Source organism: Galleria mellonella, unplaced genomic scaffold, assembly GCF_026898425.1.
Source record: "Galleria mellonella isolate WM207_F2 unplaced genomic scaffold, CSIRO_AGI_GalMel_v1 utg33, whole genome shotgun sequence".
In the NCBI taxonomy this organism is placed as follows: domain Eukaryota; kingdom Metazoa; phylum Arthropoda; class Insecta; order Lepidoptera; family Pyralidae; genus Galleria; species Galleria mellonella.
Window position 1 is genome coordinate 4,504,003 of NW_026442079.1, and position 22,635 is coordinate 4,526,637.

The 22,635-nt window shown below is 32.1% G+C and overlaps 1 protein-coding gene across 3 annotated transcripts in view; it reads right to left on the reverse strand.

Annotated features, from left to right (window-relative positions):
* The window catches only part of LOC113518223 (neprilysin-2), a 48,217-nt gene that overhangs the window by 13,664 nt on the left and 11,918 nt on the right, over positions 1–22,635 (reverse strand). For 2 of the 3 annotated variants that reach the window (XM_026903045.3, XM_026903035.3), the window contains exons 2-3: positions 16,783–16,833; positions 5,060–5,196 (exon numbers count right to left, since the gene is read on the reverse strand). In XM_026903045.3, coding sequence (XP_026758846.1) covers positions 5,060–5,196; positions 16,783–16,833 — 188 coding nt within the window. Of the gene's footprint in view, positions 1–5,059; positions 5,197–16,782; positions 16,834–17,009; positions 17,189–22,635 lie in introns of those variants that run through there. The other variant, XM_026903063.3, reaches the window with a different exon arrangement.

Below are 22,635 nucleotides of genomic sequence, written 5' to 3' on the forward strand. Positions count from 1 at the left end.
TATATAATAACTACGTTATTCGCTGTCCAACCAAAGCAATTTGGGAATTTTATTAGTCAATTCTATTGTCTAATTTTATTAGTCAACAATTTGTCACCGTATTGTACAATTTAGTACTTTCATTAGTTGTTTGCAAACTGTAGGTAAAATGAATGTTAAAAAATGAAATTATTTCTAAATAGTCTGATCAATTTTGAATCAATGTCGACATTCGATAGTATTGTTATAATATTACAATAATATTTTTGTCACGAATGTAAGAGCGCCGAAGCGTGGCCGGTCACCAACATTTCGCCACACGACGTGATCTAACATTTTGTAACTATACCACTCATAACGTCGTGTCGTAGTATGTTTTTCACTACTCTTTCGATAACGATATACTTTTTCTATTACAGATTTCACATCGGCACATTGATTTGCGAACGTTTCCGCAAAATGAATCTTGTGCAGCGATGTGCGAATTTCAATCACGTCAACACCTCGCTTCATCAGCTTCCGGACTGATTTCCGAAGCGTTTATTAGATAAGTGTAAGTAGTTTTAGATGATATCATAGTTTGGTATCTTGAAATTATATATAATCGATTTGGTTAAGGTATAGGATGTATTTTAAAAATATTATTAAACTAGTTTTTTGCCCGCTACTTTATGCCCATGGATTTACATTTCTATAAAATATACATCAGTTTTTAAGTAACATCCACGGGAAGACAATTTTGAAAACCGATTTGAATTTGGTGCAGTAGTTTTAGTGTGATGTTGGAACAAACATACGGGCAGGCAGACAGATAAAATTTCTATTAATGTTCTTCTTAAGACCCCTCTTATTTTTTCTTATATATATATATATTTTTCTTATACTCACGTACAAACTTCGTCTAGTCATAATTTTACTATATTAGTAAAATAAGTTTATAGAAGTGAAAAGAGATTTGTGTATATAATGTAATAGTAATCTAAATGATTAAACTTTACACACAAATATCTGTTATCAGTTTACAAAGAGATCTAAGCAAATCAGATTCATTTAAACGTAATGGGGGGAAATGGATTGTTAGTAATGGGGAGGTTAGTCCCATTGCTATTAATATACCCTATCAGGTCGAACTTCACGTGGTTCCCCCTGGAAACTATCGTGACTTATTTATCGTTGAATTCGTCACGATGGGCTATCTGACTTGCCTTTTCATCCTCACTTATCACAATACCTCTCACTGGTACCCCGCCAGTGTATACCAATAGCGCAGGCGGGGATATTATGCCATTTTGTCCCATTAAAATAAACTTAAACGTAATTAAATAAAAGGCAACTTTTTTTATAAACAACATAAAAGAGTTGAGAATTGAATTCGATTATATTCAGTAATGCTAAATACTCTACACTTATCTATTATTGGATTAGTACCATCGTACAGAAAGTTGTATGGTGTTGTTATGAACATTATCGTGGTTTAGTATACGAGGTCTGTCCGGAAAGTTCGTATAAAAGTGTTCTGGAATGCGAGAAAGAGGAGTGGGGAGGCCAGGTAAGCGCAGGACCCCTTCCTTATGTCCCTAACAATGCTTCAGTTCTGGTCTGACCGCCGTGCGGTGCGAACTGGCTTGTCACGCCATCTGTGAAGTTACCTCTTAACGAAACCCCGTCGGCATGGAGCCCGCTTCCGTTGAAGAGCAGCGCGTCGTAATCAAGTTTCTCTCGAAACTCGGCAAGAATGGCCGTGAAATTTTTGCCGATCTCAGAACAGTTTATGGGGATGATGCTGTGAAGGAACCAACCGTCCACAAGTGGCTAAAAAGATTCAGAGAGGGCCGAGACAATGTTGATTGTTTTTTTCGATGTTCGGGGGATTGTCCATCAAGAATTCGTCCCTCCAGGCCAGACAGTTGATGGAAAATTCTACGTCGATGTGCTCAGACGCCTCAAAGCTCGTGTGGCACGAGTTCGTCCAGAATTGGCGCGAGAGGGGCGTTGGATTCTTCACCACGACAATGCCCCTGCCCACACCTCTCTTGTTGTCCGTGAGTTTTTGAGTAAAAATTCCATTACGGTGACCGAACACCCCCCCTATTCGCCGGATTTGGCCCCGTGTGACTTCTTCTTGTTCCCAAAAACCAAATTGGTACTTCGGGGGCGGCATTTGGGGGACATAAATGAGATAAAAAAAGCTACGACGGGGCAGCTGAGAAACCTACAACCAGAGGACTTTCAAGGAGCCTTCTCACAGTGGAAACGGCGTTGGCACAAGTGCATTATGTCACAGGGGGAGTACTTTGAAGGGGATAAAATTGATTTACCTGAATAATTGTAAAATAAAATTTTTAAAAAACTTTTATACGTACTTTCCGGACAAACCTCGTATTATACGTATTAAGGCGCCCATGTCTTGATATGTATGGCCTTTTTTTAGGATTACCGTGTATACCACGGATTTTCTCTTCCTGTCAAAATATAAAATAATCGTAATGGGTAGCAACTACTCATAGCATAAATATGTCAAACGATACAATGTGGGTGAGTTGTATGAAACCACTAACAAGAAGATTTGTATTAATATTTTATATCAGTTTTACTGTTTAATTTTAATTTATTTTTTAGTTTTCTTTTAATACCAACTGTTTAACAAGTGGCAACTTCTCTAGAAAACAAGCAAACAACGCATATTAAGCAACGCACAAGGCTAAAATCATAATGTATATTCTAAATTGTAATTAACTTTTGCTTGTTGCAGTTACCTAGATAAAAAAAATAGTAATTTGTCTCAAGTCACACAAAGTAATTGTGCTTAAGCCAGATCCACACTACAATGCGGGTCACGGTTTTATCTCGTTGTGGTAAAATATTATTACGTAAGAAATAATGTGTGTATTTATACTATCTGCAGAGTCCAGTTCCGTTCCAGTCACTATCAATCACGATCAATTCAAGTGTTTTCATTTGCCAAACCGAGATCGGACCAAGACCGGCATCATAGTGTAAGTCTAGCTTTAACCAGCTGATACTGCATGCTATATTACTAGTAGGTGTCAAACGATGTTATAAATTGTAATTAACTTTTATGTGAATATAAAGGACAACAGTATACAATTAAGTATAGCTACAGTGGAACAACACCATAAGCGAACAAAAAATTTGTCTTCCATTCTATCTATTGCCGGAAATTTAGGAAGAACCACGGGGGAAAGGGGCACCTTAGAACAAACAAGCACAACAGAAATATGTATTAACGCACACCCTATTGTGAACGAAAATAGGTTTGTTAGAAAAGCCAGTGAGGGAACAATTTAATATTTGATCCGTAATAAGAATATAAGGTGATTGTCACGGATATGCTTCTGAAAAGATTGCTATTATGTCACACTTATACAGTTTCTGTATTATATTTTGCCCATTATATTTATATTACAATGGTTTAGTTTGCACGTGTCATTTACCAACACTATGATTTATACGAATCACTAACCTAACTTACAAATGCATTGTTTTTATACGCTCCGGATTCTTTGATTTTATATCTTTAATTTTGTTATTGACAAACACACAGTGTGTATCCTCTAAACATTGTGATGTACGCCAAAGTTAAAAAACTAGAATTCTTGAACTTTGATACGAAGTTAGCCTGAAATTTAAGGGTGAATTGTGATGCCATTAATACAAGTAAGGAAACAGTCGTAGTCTGTTTAGTCAGTCTAGTCATACAAAAATATTGTGTGTACTAAATGACAGCTATCTAAGCGACAATCAGTTCTTCGTCTGACTTATGATCTCCGAGTCAACTTCAGGTATAGTGAAAAGATATTGCCTAAAATAAAATACCTATTTAAGCAAATAGAAAACTGAACTGGTATTATTATTATAAAATTTGTTGTTCAGTAACAAAATATTGTTAAAAATCAATTGAATTTAATTTGACAAAATTGGCAACATGGAGTAAAGCTTTGCAATAAAAATATCAAAATCGATTCAGAATTGACAAAAGTGTCACGTAACGCACGCAAAAAATACAGTCGTAAGTACGAAACATTTTGATTGACGACACCTAGCAAGAACAATGGTAGTGAATCAGACACGAAATTTTCTCTCGTTAATTATTCAGTGGACATTTCGCATATTGTAAGCGAAGTGAGTATATCCATAAACTAATAACATCCCACTACTGGGCACAAGATTTTCTCCGTTAGAGAAAGATAATAAGCTGTATTAACATGAATTGACTCCTGGACTTGACTTTCATTTCCAGTTTTTATTATAATATTATTTTTGTCGCTAAGTCGCCTCTTACGATATGCTGGGGATGAGATGGTGGCGTCGTTCTGTTTTTAGTCAACACCCATAACGAAATAGTTATAGCTGTTGACTTTTTTTCCGCTATTTTGGCAATTCACTTATTATGCTCAATTGCTATTAAACAAGTTATTTTTTTATACAAGTTAGAATGGCAAACAATCCAGTGGCCCACCTGATGGAAAGTGGTAATCGTCGTCTGTATTAATTCATTAAAATCTAATACTAATTCGCAAACAACATAGAGACTAAAACGACCATGAATTTTTTTGTATGGTTCGCAACCTCAGATTCAAGTGACAGATAATGAATTTGCATAGGAGATAAGGAACAAAGAAGTTTAAAGAGAAGAAATAACAATAATATAAAGTATGTACGTGTCCTGATTTCATTTGCCCCATTTCACCCTTAATGTCCATAAAAAAAAAGTAGCTTATATTTCTGCGGAGACTATGTTATATATTTACTTAATTTCATACAAATCGATCCAACTGTTAGTAGGAAAACCAAGCAGATAATTAGAGATTACGAGTATTACGACAATCTCATTACAAGTGAATCGTACGAGATAACCTCGTACTTATATAAATACTGTAAATCGTAGCTAATTTTTAGTGAAATATAAAAGATAGATTGTCGATAAAATGTTGAATGCATTATACGACATAAAACTGGTTTTGCAAATATTTCTGACAAAAACATTGATATAGTTAAAATTAAAGATCAATTAACGGTATAATATATTATAATTAAATAGATATTGTTTATGACTCACCATTTATGTCGGCAGTGGTACGCATGAGCAAGCTTGCTACAAAAGCTGCCAGGAAGGCTATGGCCAGCACTGTAGCCACGCCGGCTAATAGCATTAATCTTTTCTCCAGCTTTGTTCGCTGGCCCCAGAACGATGGTCTGCAAAACAATAAATACAATATAGATACATATTTATGCAAAATAGACAGTAGATATTACATTAAAAAAATAACCATATTATAGGTGAACAGTTGAAGGAGTCAATTACTTTATATTATTGTAAACTTATTATTCTTTTTTAACTCGTGATTAAAAATAAGGGATACACCCAACATGAGTACGTATACTATAAGGTTATTGTGTATTTTAGTGTATCTCACACAAAAAATAAATAGATGTCAGGAGTGTACATTTCGCCTGCCTATTTGCCATTTTAAACCATGCAAATAATTTACTAAATAATTGTTATTCTTTGAAGAAGAAAATTGCTCCGAAAATTGACAATTTATTTTGGTAACCCAATTTTCGGGCTGCAATATTTTCTAAGAGAAAAGATCTTTTTTGAAAATATGTATAGAGTGGTGTTTCTTAACGTGGGGTCCACGCCCCACAGGAGGGCAATTTGATAGTTAAGGGGGGGGGGTAATTAAAAAATGGACTCAAAGTGATTTTATTCTCTTGCTTTGAGCCATTTAAATGCAATGCTACGAATAGATATCGGTTTAGAAATGTTCAAGTGGGACATGGCACAAAAGAGGTTGGGAAACATTGGTATAGAGTATCGTTACCCCATGTTTTAAGTTTTATTTCAACTTAAAATAAAATAATTGTCTTTGAAACTTCGTTAAACTTTATTAGTCAATTTAAAATAATAAACCTAATTAACACGTGATCCGAAATATTTGGATTACCTACTTTATTAATTTTATTTTCCATAAAAATATGTGCATCATTATAATGTAAAGTATACTATAAAGGTGCAAATCGTTAATTTATTTCTTGAAACCCGGTCCTTGACTGAGTGTGGCACGGCCATCAAATTGCGATCTGGATCCTTAATTTGTTTACGACAATATAATCTTTAGTTTTCATTTCTGCCGTGTAACTTGTTTATAAAATATTAAACCATTCGAAGACATTGTACTATTACGAATTATGTTTTGATAGGCTGGCTATGACAGATAGTGTTTATACTCGTAAGGATGTTATGGTGTAAATCAGTGATAGTCGTACTTGGATTTATTTCAAATATAAAAATTATTCCTAACATTAAGTTATTAAATTAAAAATAAGTATACAATTTATGAATAGAGAATTGAGTTATATATTAAGGTAGATATTAGAAATGGAGTTATAAGGAATTTCGGCGTACCTACATTAAAACCATTAATTAATCGTCGAAAACGATCATCATTAGAGAGATAGCATAGTCGTAGTAAAAGTAGGTAGATAGGTATAGTATTATTTGGCATTTTTCTTCTCGTTTCACCGACGGAATTTCTTTCTGGCCGAAATTATTGGATTCCTTAACGCGGGGCACGTCAACGATCGGGGATTCAAAATTGTTTTTATAACCCTTAACTGTCAATATTATTGTTATCTACAGAGGAAATATTTGTATCCTACAGATACAATAAATCTGAGGGGGAAACAAAGGCTATGAAAATTGATGGGGCGACACCAAGAGTTTAATGTTAATGAAGAGTTTGATAAAGTTATCTGATAATGCAAAATAAATACATAGAAACTATTGTTACATAGACTATTACTATAAGGATAACTAACTTCTCATTATTCTTAAGAATACTAGCAGTGTGTATTTTACTAAATACTGTTAATATGTAGATATTAAGCTAGCATGCTAGTTGGCTGATCATATATGATATAGTTGAATATTCACAAATATTATACTCAATACTTATTAATGTTATTATTATCAATATAAAAAAGAGATTGTATATTTATTATTTCTTGGCGTCTTTATACCCTAACTAAAGGTGATAAAATTTGGCTTAAACCTAGTATTTGCTTTGACGAATGGCATAAGTTATTTTTTCATACAGACGAAGTTGCAAGTTACAGTATAATAAATGTTAAAGTTTACATGACATACAAACATTATAAATGTTATTTTCATTAACATAGCTCGAATATTTATTACTCGTATTTAACGAATTACAAACGGCTATTTAGTTTAGTAATTTAAAATATAAATCCACTGGATCAAGTCACGAGCATTCGCTAGTATTTGTATTGCTATGGGTAAAAAAGCAAATTAAATTTTCCTATAAACTCGCATTGCCACATTGTGTACCCATTGAAATCCTCAAACGAGTTCCTGTATCACGGGTAGTATATTAAAAACTGATTAATGAATTGTCCATGTTGATTTACCCAGCAACGTAACACCGTATTGATGCTGGAATTAAAATTCCAGGCATAGAACAGAATTTATATTGTAAATTGGATTGGTATCGTTTCACTACGTGTCATGATCCCATTTCGGGGCACAGATAATTAACTTTACTCGCTTGGATAACGCGAACAGCCAAGTGTGATGATAAAATGAAGTAAGAGTCCGTAAATTAAATAATATTTTGTGTTTTAATAAATTTTTTAAGTAGAGACAAAAAAAAAATATCAAATTTGTCTTATAAGTACAATTTATTAGGCACTTCACTATTCTTAATGTACCCACTTCATTATCATCGTCATTTCAGGAATTCCCTGTTCAATACTAAAGATAGGGTTCATAAATATATCTACATATTACATATTAATATATTTGGAATAATATATTTTTATTTAAATAACAAAAACTAATAGTTATAAAGCGTTTTAATTACGTATCTATTATAGTGTAATATTATTTGTTTGTATCTTTAAATTATTAATTTTGATAAAAAGATATTATACTAAGATTATTTACTAAATTAGACATAAAACGGATTAAGTATATATATTTATAAACTTTTTCATTTTCTTATATAACACATATATCAAGCTATCTACAATACCATGATCATATAATATTGCCTAGTGATCGTTAGATATTCATCTACGGAAGCCACTAATTAACCAAGATACAGAAAAAAACAAAGAATGAGTAATAAATTGAATACGGCATTGTAACGAAGTTTATTTACGTTATTATATTAATAAGTTCATTAAAGTTGAATAAAAGGTGAGCGTCTTAATAACAATTGAATATACTCGTAGCTGATAATTTATCAGTTTAATATTTTTTTTTAATTTATGATTTAAATAGATACAAATAATATATATTTTACCAGCAACTCACCCCGGCTTCGCATTGATGCAATTTACTACCCCATTTATATTAGTATTGAAAAATTTTATTCGGTATATGTAAGCTTTCAAATATTTATTTATGTAACTCGAAACGAAATAAAAAAAATAAGCAGTGAAACAAATAGACGTGGATAGCAAATTGGGGTTTGTACATTAAAAAAATTACACAATAATTATGAAACCTCCGAAGTATCTAATACAATTTGTAGGTTCATATCTAAAAAAAAATTGTAAATTCCCGGAGGCAAATAATTTCAGTATTGCTTTTAAAAAGAGAACTACTATACTCGTACCAAACCAGATGGTTTGCTATACGAGTATAGCGCAGTAAGAATTGGCTAGAATTATCTATTCCTTTTATGGGGAGACCCGTCTGTACCCGGTAGGAAGATGCTGTTGTGATATTTGATTTAAATATTTATTGAGAGTCCGTACTTTTTAACAAAAATATTGTTTAGTAAATATAAATAATTAAATATTTAGATGTACTTAATTGGAAGAAAATATAAAAGGATATTTAGGAGATATTCAATTTCATCATTTTTCTGTCTTAATTAACTGTTTAATAGTAATTATTTATATTATTTTTGATTATTTATACTATGTTATATTATTTATGATAGCAGTAAATTTGTATAGGTTATACACAATCAGGATACAGGCTACTTTTAATCATGGTCACGTTATTGACGAGTTTGTTCTATTTTTTTTCGAGCTGTGATTGCTGTTGTCTGTAGATGTGTAGCTTGTATATATTATATACCTATAGATATTTCATAAAAAGTTATGTCCTATTTCAAATACAATTTTGTATTTGAAATAGGACATAACTTTGTTCAACTAATGTTGAGCTATTTAGGCATTAAGAAGTACCAAACAAACAGATAAACAAACTAACTTTAACAAGGATACATAACTTAGAAAAAATAACTAATATCTTTTTTATCTTTGGAAAGATTAAAAAGGTATTAAAATTCTTCATCTACGATATCAATTGGAATGGTATGTACGTATTTAAGTTACCATTAGGGTGCTATGTTTGGTCGTTGCTTAAAGTCGAAAGAAGAAACCAGTTAGAAATCATTACACTGGAAGGCAACGCGTTCTCGGTGTACCTACCCGTCTTGCAAGTCTAAGTGCATTAGTTGTTACCCAACTTTTAATCCACACAACTGACGTCCATTTATTAGTAGGCACATATCTCTTCTGTCATTTGGAGACCGGTTGGACCTAAGTTCATTGTCTTCCTCGAGGTCATCGTACCTTTTCGACCGCTTATTAAACTGGGCTACTGTCAAGGTAAATTATATACACCAAAGTAATCACTCTTACTTTTGTTGTTTATTGTGAGTAATACCTACCTACATTGCAATGTGGTAATACAATTTTACAATCGAAATAAACGCGCCCAGGGCTAAACGTTTCGGGTGGTTTCTAACTTTGCATAGCAGGTTATGGTTTGGTTGAATACAATAGTTGGAAATGGTCCAATATAGCAATACAATAACCCACAATCAATCGAGTCTTGTGGCGGTGAAATAAAAAAAAATGTAATATCGTGAACGCTGGAACCGGTGACGAACGGTACGTAGGACTGGATTGTGGCAGGACGATTGTATAGGCGCTTACAGCACCGTTATGTGGATATCAGTTCAGCAGTTCAACGAACTTTACTATTAGTTTCATTGTTAACAATATACCACTAGTTGACCAGATTGCATATGTAAATTATTTATAATCTTTGTATTTTTTATGTCACCTCAATACTTTAAGATCTTTGTAGTTTTACGTTCAGTAGGTGACTTTTCCTCAATACCATGGTCTCTATAGTCACACAATATCTGAGAGACCGATATGCGTTCGACTCCTTTAAGTTCGATAACGCATTTACATCATTAAATACGAGTATATTGTACGTATCACGCATAAAAATATATTAATCTTTGCATTATTTAGATGTACACCTAATGTATTAAGTTAGCAAAGAGTAGTAACAAAGTATAAGTATCTAGCTACTAAAATTACCTACAGCAGTTGCTTATTAAATACTAGCTATAACCCACGCATTTTCTCGCGTCCCTTACATCAAACTGTTTATCCATGGTTTTCAATTTACCAAATTTTATTTGATTCAGTTCTGCTAATAAAGTAATATAAATCCAAATATCTTAACAAATTTATATTATTATGTGTTAATAACATTATAATACACATTTGTATATAAAAACATTATTAGCTTGCACTGAACAGTATTCAGACAAAATATAATTTAATGTCAATATTTATTTATTTAAGGCATAGATTATTAGATAGAGTCCCCTACGATTTAAGGTTTGTACCCGAAAAAGAGATTTACGTCATTGCAAGTCCAAATAAATTTTAAGTGGATACCCGCTGCCATGTAAAAAATATTAAATTATAAAAATATAAAAACTTTTAATGATTTTACAACGTATAGCATTGGAAGTTTTTGCGTACAGATTTGTGGTTGAAGTGGCTGTACAGCTATGCTAACTGCCTTCATGGGTCATTAGTTGTTTATTAGACGAAGCAAACTCAAGTGATTATAATAACTGCGTAAATAATATTTAGCAGAATTTAAGATACGTTGCTTCTCAAAACTGGGATATAGCGGATTAGATTCGCGATTGGAATAATTTGCAAAACGAATTATAGATTGTTTTGGATTTATTTTTTCATGTCTCCTTACACGAGCGATGTGAAGTTTCTTATAATAATCATATTGGGATAGAAATATAGATAAATAAAATAGTAATTACTCACTACTTGATCAGTGTGACTGGGACTATGTTGATTAACCAGGATAAAAAAAATATACCCTTATCCTTCAGATAAGTGTAAATCCTTTCTGTCCCAAATACTACTTGTACATTGTACACTATATTTGCGAGGTTACCGACTCGAAAATCAACCTTAGTCGGTATATTGATAAATATTTGTAAATATTTTCATTTGATTCGATCACGTAATTAAATTCCAAGAATATTATAATCCAAATGTCATTGAATACATCGAAATATCATACGACTACCTTGTCATAAAAAAAATATAAAATTTTGAATGGTTCGGTATATTGTATGTAACGATGGGAAGAAGACATCAGGATTGTAATAAATATACATAGACATAGTATATACTGTGCATACACACACACACACACACACACACACACACACACACTCACACACACTCACACACACGCACGCGCGCGCACACACACACACACACACACACACACACACACACACACACACACACGCACGTACGCACGCACGCACGCACGCACGCACGCAGACACACATACACATATAACTTCTAAGCTAATGATACTTGTAAATATATCAAACAGTTTTAACCAATTGTGATAATATTCAGGTTGTTATAGGTGCAAATTCACCGAAATATACAGAGTTCAGACATAAGGTAACATAAAAAAGTTGCCAAGGCCAAGACATCTATGTTTGATATAAACTTGAAGCATGTTAATTAACGATGAAAAAGTTCAAAGGGGAAATCCAACTTATTTAGATTAATTCTATTACTCCTCATAAGAGATCAAACACACAGTTTTGTTTCTTACAGATTAAATTAAAATCAATCGAGTACCAGCCGATTTCACTAGATAAAGGTTCCGTATTTTTTTTATATCTATCTGTATGTTTATGACTCAAATAATCATAAACTAAAAAATATAAAAATCATTGAAATATGGAAACAAAATCTACACTGTACCACTTTACCAGTAATCTCTTCAGTGTAAGATATTGATTTTTTTTTATTTCTAGACTAGAACTATCGAGGCCAGACAAAATAATTGATGGTAACATAGGAAATGCGAAGTCCAGTATTCTTAACTCCAACATTACTTGGATCTATCCGAGTCCTTTTCAGGGTTTCGTACCAAAAAGATATAAAGGAACCCATATGGTACGATTTTGTACTTCTGTCACCCCCTACTCCCACATTTAGACTACAACATGGTGTTCTTCAAAAAGGGAGTATAGTAACGCGCGCGTAATACCTCTGGTATTGCAGGCGTTCATAGGCAACGGTAACCGCTTACCATCAGGTGGGCCGTATGCTTGTTTGCCACCTCAGTGGTATAAAAAAAACCAAGAGATTCAGCATATACTGCAGATTAGATCAGGAAGCCTTCACAAGATTCTACATGTGCATCTACGGGTGCGGAGGATAGTTTCACGCTGGGTGCCGCACAACCTTACCGTTCAAAAGTAGGCAAAGGTAGAATGGTGCCATGATATGATAGACAAATTTGAAGCAGGATCGTCTCAGCGTGTTAACATCGTTTCGGGTGATGAATCCTGGATTTATCAATACGATCCACAAACAACGCGCCAGTCAATGGTTTGGGTGTTTCAAAACGAATCAACGCTTTTTTAATTTGACTGGCTACTTGGTGTCAATTCCTTTACGAAACCAAATAAGCATTAACGCAGAATAGTATACTGCCAAGTGCTTGACAGAAGCTTTTTCTGTTGTGAGCAACAAGCGACCAAACACAGGGCTCCGCAGGCTACTGCTCCACCACGATAATGTGCCCGTCCACACCGCAATCAAGACGGAGGACTTCTTAGACAGCACACCGGTCGAACTCCTGGGTCACCCTCCATACAGCCCTGACCTAGCACCGTGTAACTTCTTCTTATTCCCAAAAATAAAAAAAATCAGCTCAAAGGAATACAATTTTCGTCGCCGGTTGATGCGCTCTCAGCGTTGCAGGCAGGCTGTAAACGAAGTGTCTGCGGTGGACTAGAAAAAGTGTTTCGAAAACTGGTTCAGACGCATGAAATTTTGTATAGAGGCTGGTAGAGAGTACTTTGAAAAGATGTAATCGAAATATATTTACCTATAGAATATTTTTTTTAGTGTCGCAAAACTTTCTGGGTGCCCCACGTATGTGTGTGACTGCCAACACTACATGATTGACCTACTACACTACTTGATCTTCCATATTACCTATCAATCTTTGATAGCCGTTTTGTTCACGCATCTTTTGCGACACATGTTTCACCTCTAAACGACGCATCTTCAGGCAATTTATTAGATCGCTGCTTCTACTAACTCGTTGATCAGGTTTGACGTTCCCTTTATGTATTCATAGATATTAAAGAACCAAATAAAGTCAGATGTTCAATTTTGTGACATTACTGTATCACTATATTAGGGTAATTTATTAGTATAATCATTATAAATTCATCATTAAAGGATGCTTTAGGATGTGCTCGCAAATATTCATTGTTTGGTGTTAGGATATTCGAGTTTGCGGACTATTAAATATTTTTTTCTTATAATCTTGTTACTTTGCAAAAACTATTTATTTTCTGAGAATATCAATATCTTATATTTAAGGAAAAATACACACAGTCAGATTGTCTAGTGACGTAAAGGTCTGTTTAGTTTTCTCATAAGATTTATTATCATATTGTCCGAAGAACCTGCAAATCTAATACCATACCCGTTTCCGAAGTGTCTTATTTAATTCAATTTCGACCTATTTGTCTATAACAATAAGAACAAATTGCTAGAAATACAATCGCATTGAAACTGTGTAACTTCAACGTCCATATTGCTGATTGTGGCAAGGCCATGATGGTACTTAATACAGAACAACACACACTGCCTTGTGTAGTGTGTGTTGATATAGTTTTCCAGGTTTGTAGCATCTCAAGAGGTCAGTCGGCTCGGAACTATCAAGGTCTCGCTCAATGATTAATACGCTCTAAGGTGCAGTCACAATGAACGTGACGGATGATTAATGAGGAAACCTTGTGATATTAATTGTTAACCGATTTCAAAAAGGAGAAGCTTTTCTATTCATCGGGCATTGTTTTTTATGTGTATATCATGTGATACCTTTAACTGATTTTAATGATTTTGTCTTTAAGAGTTCATAACAATTTTTTTTTTTCAATGTTTCTGATTGATTATTTAAAAAGTGCTCTGTTAGCAAACTAAAATATTATTCATGCAAAAATTTTCTTATTGAACTATCACGGAAAATTTGCATTGAAAAACTCTGAAGAAGAAAATATATAATAGGTGTAAAGTTTCTAGTAGAAGATAAATCTTCTATAATATAATGCAATGTATGATGAATGATTGACAATGAAAATTGTTCATGTGTTTTTGAGAAATGACAGATACATAATTGCGACGTTGCCACACTTTGATAAACAAAAGATATGAACGCTCTTAACCGAAAGGATTTATTTCTGTGTCGGTATACGTGTAAACAAAGGTGTAAACATATAGAATCTAGGTTCACGTAGATTTCTTGGACAAATCGTAAATTTTATAAACTAAATATAAAAAAGAAAAAGGTCCGAATAAATCTAATCTTTTACGCTTAATATCCGAAGGATAAGTGGAAAAAGAGACCGACGACTTGAAGTGAAACATTAATTGGATGTTTCTGTAGTTTTTTCTTTCTGTAGTTAAGGACAAAAAGTTCTTAGATAGCGAAGTAAAACGGGTACAGACATGATGTAAGGTACGAAAACTAAACTTACAAATATTCAGCACTTTAAATACTTTTTTAGCTGTTTATGTTTAGTGTTTCTTCTATAGATTTGTGTCGTATGATAAAAATATATTTTTATGTTCAATAAATTATAAATATATTTAATAAAAATAAAAATCAAATGCTAAATAAGTGCATAATATCGCGCTTGTTATAAATAAAAAAAAAACTAATTATTTGTTTATGACGACAATCTATTGATTTTCATTAACAATACTTACAATGAAATAAGCGTAGGTCTGGTTGAAAATTATGACTGATACTAATCGTATCTTGTGACTTTACTCGCGTATATTGGATATCCTATTTTTAAGTTACAACCTATCTGTTAATTAATTTCATTCAAGTGCACTTAGTTGTTTATTCATGTAAGAGTAACAAACTCCATGCTCACAAACTGTGAAACATTTTTAATAGTAGTTGGATATTTGGTAATGCCTCTTTAATCACTAACTACTGTGTCATAATGGATTTAAATTTTAATTATGTACCATAATTGGCGATTTTGAGAACTTTGAGCTTTATGCATATTTTTTTTTATGTTATTATTCTAAATTGCGATGCATTTTCTTCGCACCGATGCTCCGGATCTGGTATGTAAAAGGTTTTCTTTAAAGATGCTTAAAAATGGTATGAGCCTCGGTCCAGTTAATGTGTCCTATTATAATATACGAGTATATAAAAGGACTACCTTTTTTATTTAATTTAACAAATATTGTCTTACAATTTGGCTTTTTTACTGACACGAAATATATCCAAATTTTATATGTAATTGCAACTCTAAAATAAACATGGTAGTGTATAAACGTTACATTGTTTATTGACATTGTATGGGGTAAAGAAACCTTTAACCATAGTTTTACAGAAAATATTTTTAGTCGAGTTAAAATTCAAGAAAATAAATGAACTGATGAAAAAAAAATATTTAACTTAGTAAATATATTTTTTTTAATTTCCCTTTATTATAATGGTAATTTTTGAAATTCTTTTATTTACTGCATAATAACTGAAAATATCTATCTTATACTTTGTGCACTTATTGTATTGTTCACAAAAACATACCAATAAACCTAGATTTTATAATTTTAGTCAATTCTTATGTCAATAGTTACAAGTTTATGACAGAAATCGCATAAGTCACATGAGCGTAGACAATTTGAGTACGAATTACGATTGCAACGTAATCGCATCGCAAATTGTGTTAAGATTTAACTTATTGCATGTAGTAGCAGCACGGATACGTCAGATATGAACGTCAGATACGATGCAGTTTTTTAGTATGGAATGTAGATAATACGTGACGTGAATGTAATTTCATATCGTGATATTAAGTGTGCTGAAGATAAATTACAATTATTTTTACTAATGATTAACACGTAACACATGCAATATCACGCAGTTTCTATCAAAGTCATTTTGATAATATGTAAGCATCAATAAGTTACTTCACTATCACTTCTTTTTAATTGAAATTCCTAAGAAAGTATTACTGACGTGATGACAATAAAGAAATAGGTATTATTAGTAAATAATCTTTTTAAAGTAAGGTAACTTCCCCAAATTACCGCAAGTTCAGTAAAACGTATACTAAATTTAAAGTTAAAAATGGTTTTATTTGTTTAGCTCTTTACTTTTTTACTTTTTTTCTGATTCCTTGGAAAACATAATAATAGTTTACATTAATTTGATAATTACCAATAAAATTAATTTATTATTATAATTACCATAATAATTTGTTATTTTTACAATGTAGTTATGATAGTATAAAATATTATTGTATGGTATTTGAGTGTTTTATCTCGTTTTAATATAATTATACATTTTATTACGTTGATAGCAATTTCTGTAATATAATAAAAGTTGGTACTCACTTGACATTATTTCTCATGTTGAAGTTTGTTGAAATATACTCTGCGTCCCCACTGAAAACAATAGAAGCTGTTATTAATTAAAATCATCAATATTTTTAAACACTTTATATTACATTGTCATTCAATAGTAGAAACTAAAGTTAATAAAGCTATTAAGTACTTCGATTATTAATAACGAGACTCAGAGCGTACACAAAATGCAATGCAAAACGTGTATGTATGCATACATTAAAATATCATAGAAATCGACGTTGAGGGTCAATTAAATTAGGAATCAAAGGAAACTCGCACTGTTCACAGTTGAATTGTATTTTTCGGTCACAGTAATTTGTGATTAAAAGAATGCAATGCAATATCCCTTGGCCATACTATTAAAATGACAATAGCAGTATTGGTCACGCAACAAGAACGGCCCGTCGATTGTCTACTATCGTTCAGTCTCACACCTGTCCGAGTTTTATTAGAACTGTTAGGCTGAATAGTGCCACGTTCAATTACAAAATATTACCTAGATTGAAAAATTACATTATCATTTAATTAAACATCTCTTATCTACCCGGGCTGAGTGCGTTCTTAGTTTGTTAACTGAGAATACGCACGTGATGCACATACGAGTATGCACGCGCGTCCTTCTGTGATGTTACACGGAAGGATTCCAATAATTTAATACCGTTTAAACAGATGCTGTAACTGCACGAAGGTACTTTGCTTTCAAGTTTTGACGCCTAAATGACATTAGAATAGAAATTCAAGATGCAGGTTCCTAAATTATTATAATATAAATATAAATTTAGAAAATTAACATAAGCTGCATTTTGAAATTAAATTGAAATTAAAATAAATTATTGACTAGAAAATTGCAAACGTGTTTAAAATATTTGTTTTTATTTATTTATTTTAGACTTTATTGTAGATACTAATAATACATAAAAAATATGACAGAGATAAGCAAATGCTTATGTTAAATATTATTATTCAAATATAGAATTCAACATAAATTACGGAACTGTCATTGTTTTACGATGCTGTCGCTCGAGATAATATTTTTAAAAGGGTTCAGTGCGGGAGAGAATTTACTTTTTTAACATCAAATATAATATAAGAAAAGAACAAAACGTTTCTTGCATTTTGTTTAAGTAACTGTTTATTTAATTGTAATAAAGACGACAATGTTATTGTATTATTTTGAGCCGAAGGTTACGAAATTGAAAATCAGCCTACACAAATCACTATGTTGAAAAAGTGAGAGGTGTAAGTTTTGGCTTACAGAGTATTATTTGTTTATTTTGTCAAAGGGAGAATAAATAATCAAAGACTAAAATTGGAATTAATTACAACTCCTGTAAATAATACCGAAAAAAGTCTTGTTTAAAATTGAGTAGTTAAAACCTAGTTGAAATTTTAAGTTTAATTTACATAGTTACCTATAATCCTAAATTTTTTACGTTACTGTGTCATAATATTTGTTTTATTGTTCCTAAAATTGTTCGTTAAAACAATAAATTGCAGCGGAGTTTACGCAATCAGTATATAATTTTTTATGCTACATAGTGAAAAAGATACGAACAGCTGTAACTGTATCTACTCTCCTGAGTTACACACAACTCTGGTACCAGTTTAATTAAAGTAATAGAGCGCAAATAAGTGATTTCCTTAGCTATTACATGAACAAAGTATGCTATTAACTCCGCTTTAAAGGCTGCGCAAGAAGAGAATTGCATACTATAAGTTGCACCAGAATCAATGTCACTAATGTTCGAGTTTCACTTGTAAGATAAACTTTCCACTCGACAATTTATAACATGATGATAAGGCTCTAAATGTGAGTAACTATACTGAGATTTTTTTCCCTAATTTATGAAACTGAAAGAAGTAATGGAATTCAAGTTATTTAATTTCATATGTTTTAAACCGTCGATTCGAAGAAAGTTCTACAATTGACTAGTGATCTGTCCCGGTTTCGGATTGGTAGATAGGTAGAAAATAAAATAGATCATGTTGTTCGCTGATAATCTATCAAACTGTAGGTGGTTAGTTTTTTTTTTTATATTTAATTAAACTATTTAACTACATATAACTCTTATTGTGATAATTTTTCCACATTTATATGAGACTATAAAGTGATAAAATCATTTTTTGCTCCTAAATATAAATGTGGCTCCTATAAGACCACACAGGTATTAGATCAATTTAAGGAAGTTTAATTTTTGTTTTGGGTAATCGTGAGCATTAATTTAACTTACACGGAAACTGAACATGAAATAAGTTTATTTATAGTCAGAAAATTTCAGTGTATAAGACTATCTTATACACTTAAATTATCATATTTATGCATTTTTATGCTTTTATACACTCATATCCATATGCACATACATTTACATGCACACAATTCTTTATTCATCAATACATTTTGTTCATACAGTTAGTCATACGCTTTATATTTTCTTTTCTTTTCTTACAGCACCTCGCTCCGAATTTGTCGGTGCAAACCAATTGTAATACCCACTTGTCATATGTTCGTGGATAACAATTACTACGTTTAAGGCTATTGTTATTATAAATGTAAAATATTAAAGCCATATTTTAAATATACAGTTTAAATAAAATATAAATGAAAAGTAGGAATCTATTAAATTGCGTGCTCTTTTTAATTATCTATATAATTATTTTTATGAATAGCCAAACATTCAAATGACTGGTGTTACGAAACTCATTTAAAAGGATTTGTGATTACAAAATTATGTATAAATATATTTATATATACGATATTTGCGTGATGGTTTGCGGTTACAGACAATCAAATCAAAATTGAAATTATCTATTTATGTTTTTCTAGGTATCAATTTTGCAACAATCTTATTCTTGTGACTGAGTAGTATATTTGTTTAATTTATCGTTGCATCAATATATTCGATTTGTGAAATTGTTTGGAAGTTGGACGTTACAATATGCCGACCAACGCTTCAAAATTTCGATTACTTAGTTCTTGGCTGCGGTTATTATTAAATAACAATATAATTAAACACAATATTTTACATATTTTAAATAATATAGTTATTACGATACTGCTAAATCAAAATTATAAGATCTACCTAATATAATTGTGTGCATCTATGCATATAAACTAAACATATGTATTTATACTTTCCTTGTACAAATGTCAGTTATATTTTTTATTTTTTTTTTAATGAAATGATCATTTCTGTGAGCAACTACTCATCTTTTTTAATTCCATGCCTACTAGCTGCATCTCCGGTTTTATTTACATGAATTATAACAGTGTCCTGTTGTACGAGGTCTGTCCGGAAAGTTCGTATAAAAGTGTTCTGGAATGCGAGAAAGAGGAGTGGGGAGGCCAGGTAAGCGCAGGACCCCTTCCTTATGTCCCTAACAATGCTTCAGTTCTGGTCTGACCGCCGTGCGGTGCGAACTGGCTTGTCACGCCATCTGTGAAGTTACCTCTTAACGAAACCCCGTCGGCATGGAGCCCGCTTCCGTTGAAGAGCAGCGCGTCGTAATCAAGTTTCTCTCGAAACTCGGCAAGAATGGCCGTGAAATTTTTGCCGATCTCAGAACAGTTTATGGGGATGATGCTGTGAAGGAACCAACCGTCCACAAGTGGCTAAAAAGATTCAGAGAGGGCCGAGAAAGCGTTCAAGATGACCCACGTTCAGGACGTCCTTCCACTTCACATTCCGACGAAAACGTGGAAAGAATTCGAACTTGTGTTAATGGGGACCGTCGTTTAACGGTCAGACAGGTGGCTGAAGAGCTTAATTTGGGCAAAACCGTGGTCCACGAAATTCTAAGAAACGAACTTCAAATGAAAAAAATTTGCGCCAAGATCGTTCCGTGAGTTTTTGAGTAAAAATTCCATTACGGTGACCGAACACCCCCCCTATTCGCCGGATTTGGCCCCGTGTGACTTCTTCTTGTTCCCAAAAACCAAATTGGTACTTCGGGGGCGGCATTTGGGGGACATAAATGAGATAAAAAAAGCTACGACGGGGCAGCTGAGAAACCTACAACCAGAGGACTTTCAAGGAGCCTTCTCACAGTGGAAACGGCGTTGGCACAAGTGCATTATGTCACAGGGGGAGTACTTTGAAGGGGATAAAATTGATTTACCTGAATAATTGTAAAATAAAATTTTTAAAAAACTTTTATACGTACTTTCCGGACAAACCTCGTAATTCATGTAAAAAAGCGTTAATTAGGAAAATAAATTATTTAATTTAGTATTTACGAGTATATATAAAATTTTATTTCTCATTATTACAAAATTCATTATAAATTTAATTTTTTATAGGCACTTATGAGTGCAAATCTAAATTTTATACCTATTTGATACGAAATCAATGTTTTACAATTGTTAAACGTTTGGAAATGGTTGTCATTTTTATGGACCGTGACACAATATAGTATGATATATGTAACATACAACCAATTTTTTTAACGAAGCTTATAAATTTGTAAAAGTATGAAAAATTATCAAGATTTCTATGCTTTTGTTATACCTATCGGACACTTAATGTTTTAATTGATATACGAATATTTAATAAGAAGTAGGCTGAAGCACAGAATATTACGAACACATTAGCGTCTTAGATTATATTCTGTCATGCCCCTAATATTATACTTATGTCTATATGAGACTGTTATCGCTTTCTATTAGGTGGGCCGTCGGCTTGTTTGCCATTTCAATTTGCATATAAAAATGGAAATATCTAAAAGTATTTAAATTATATCACTGGAAACATTAGTGATGTAATATTTTTGACACATGATATATATATATAAAGGTTGAAATCGAAATGATAAGCGTTCTTTTATGGGAGTGTATTACCAGTCAAACTGAACATTTTTTTTTGTAGAGAAACATGCGCTGAAGACAAAAAAAATCATCATCTAATACTTAAAACAAAATGTTATCAGCTATCGAGTTAATAGGTATGGGAAGCTTTACATTTTTAGTAAAACATTTCTCTAGATAATTGATTAATTTCACAGTAACAGATGAAATCGTTACCGACGACCTTATAATCAGAAACATATTTCCTTATTAAGTAAAAGGTATTCACTTGTTTTTTTCTTATTACTTATTAAATACAATGATGGATATAGGCTATGACCTACTTTGATTCAAACATTGATTGGGCTACCTATTAATTCATAATGAATGAATGATGGTGTCAGCTTTTTTCCTGTTCGTTCGAATTTGGTTTGAAATACTATTTGATAAATATTTTTTATTAGTTACTTGCTTACTCCGTTTGATTTTTAAATAATATTTTTTAATTCGTTGATAACAACCTGTGTTTACATTCTAATACCAATTTATTCAACACACTACTACGACGTTACTATTACTATTTTTACTTGGGCTAACTTGATATTGTATATTTGTCGTAAACAGAAATACATGTAGGTACTATTCATGACGTAGATGTATATAATTATTCACTATATGTATCTATGTCACGAATAGTACATATATATCTATTTATGACAAAATCAGACATACATGTACTATTCGTGACGTAGATGTACCTATTTAATTATATTAATACGTAGTTCGCGACGTAAATATATATAATGAATAATTAAACATAATTATATACATCTACGTATATAGGTACTACATAAATATACAACGGTAAATTGATCTTGTTAGGACGTCTGACAAATCAGGCATTTGTGGTATAATAGATCTTTGTACCTAATGGGAAAACCCTCGACTTTTTATCGAGACTTAGATATTCTGAATCGTAACATTACTAGGTGTGTTATGATTCATAATAATTCGTACAAATTCTAATTATCTTATTTCTTGCGTACTTAAAGAGGAAGTGC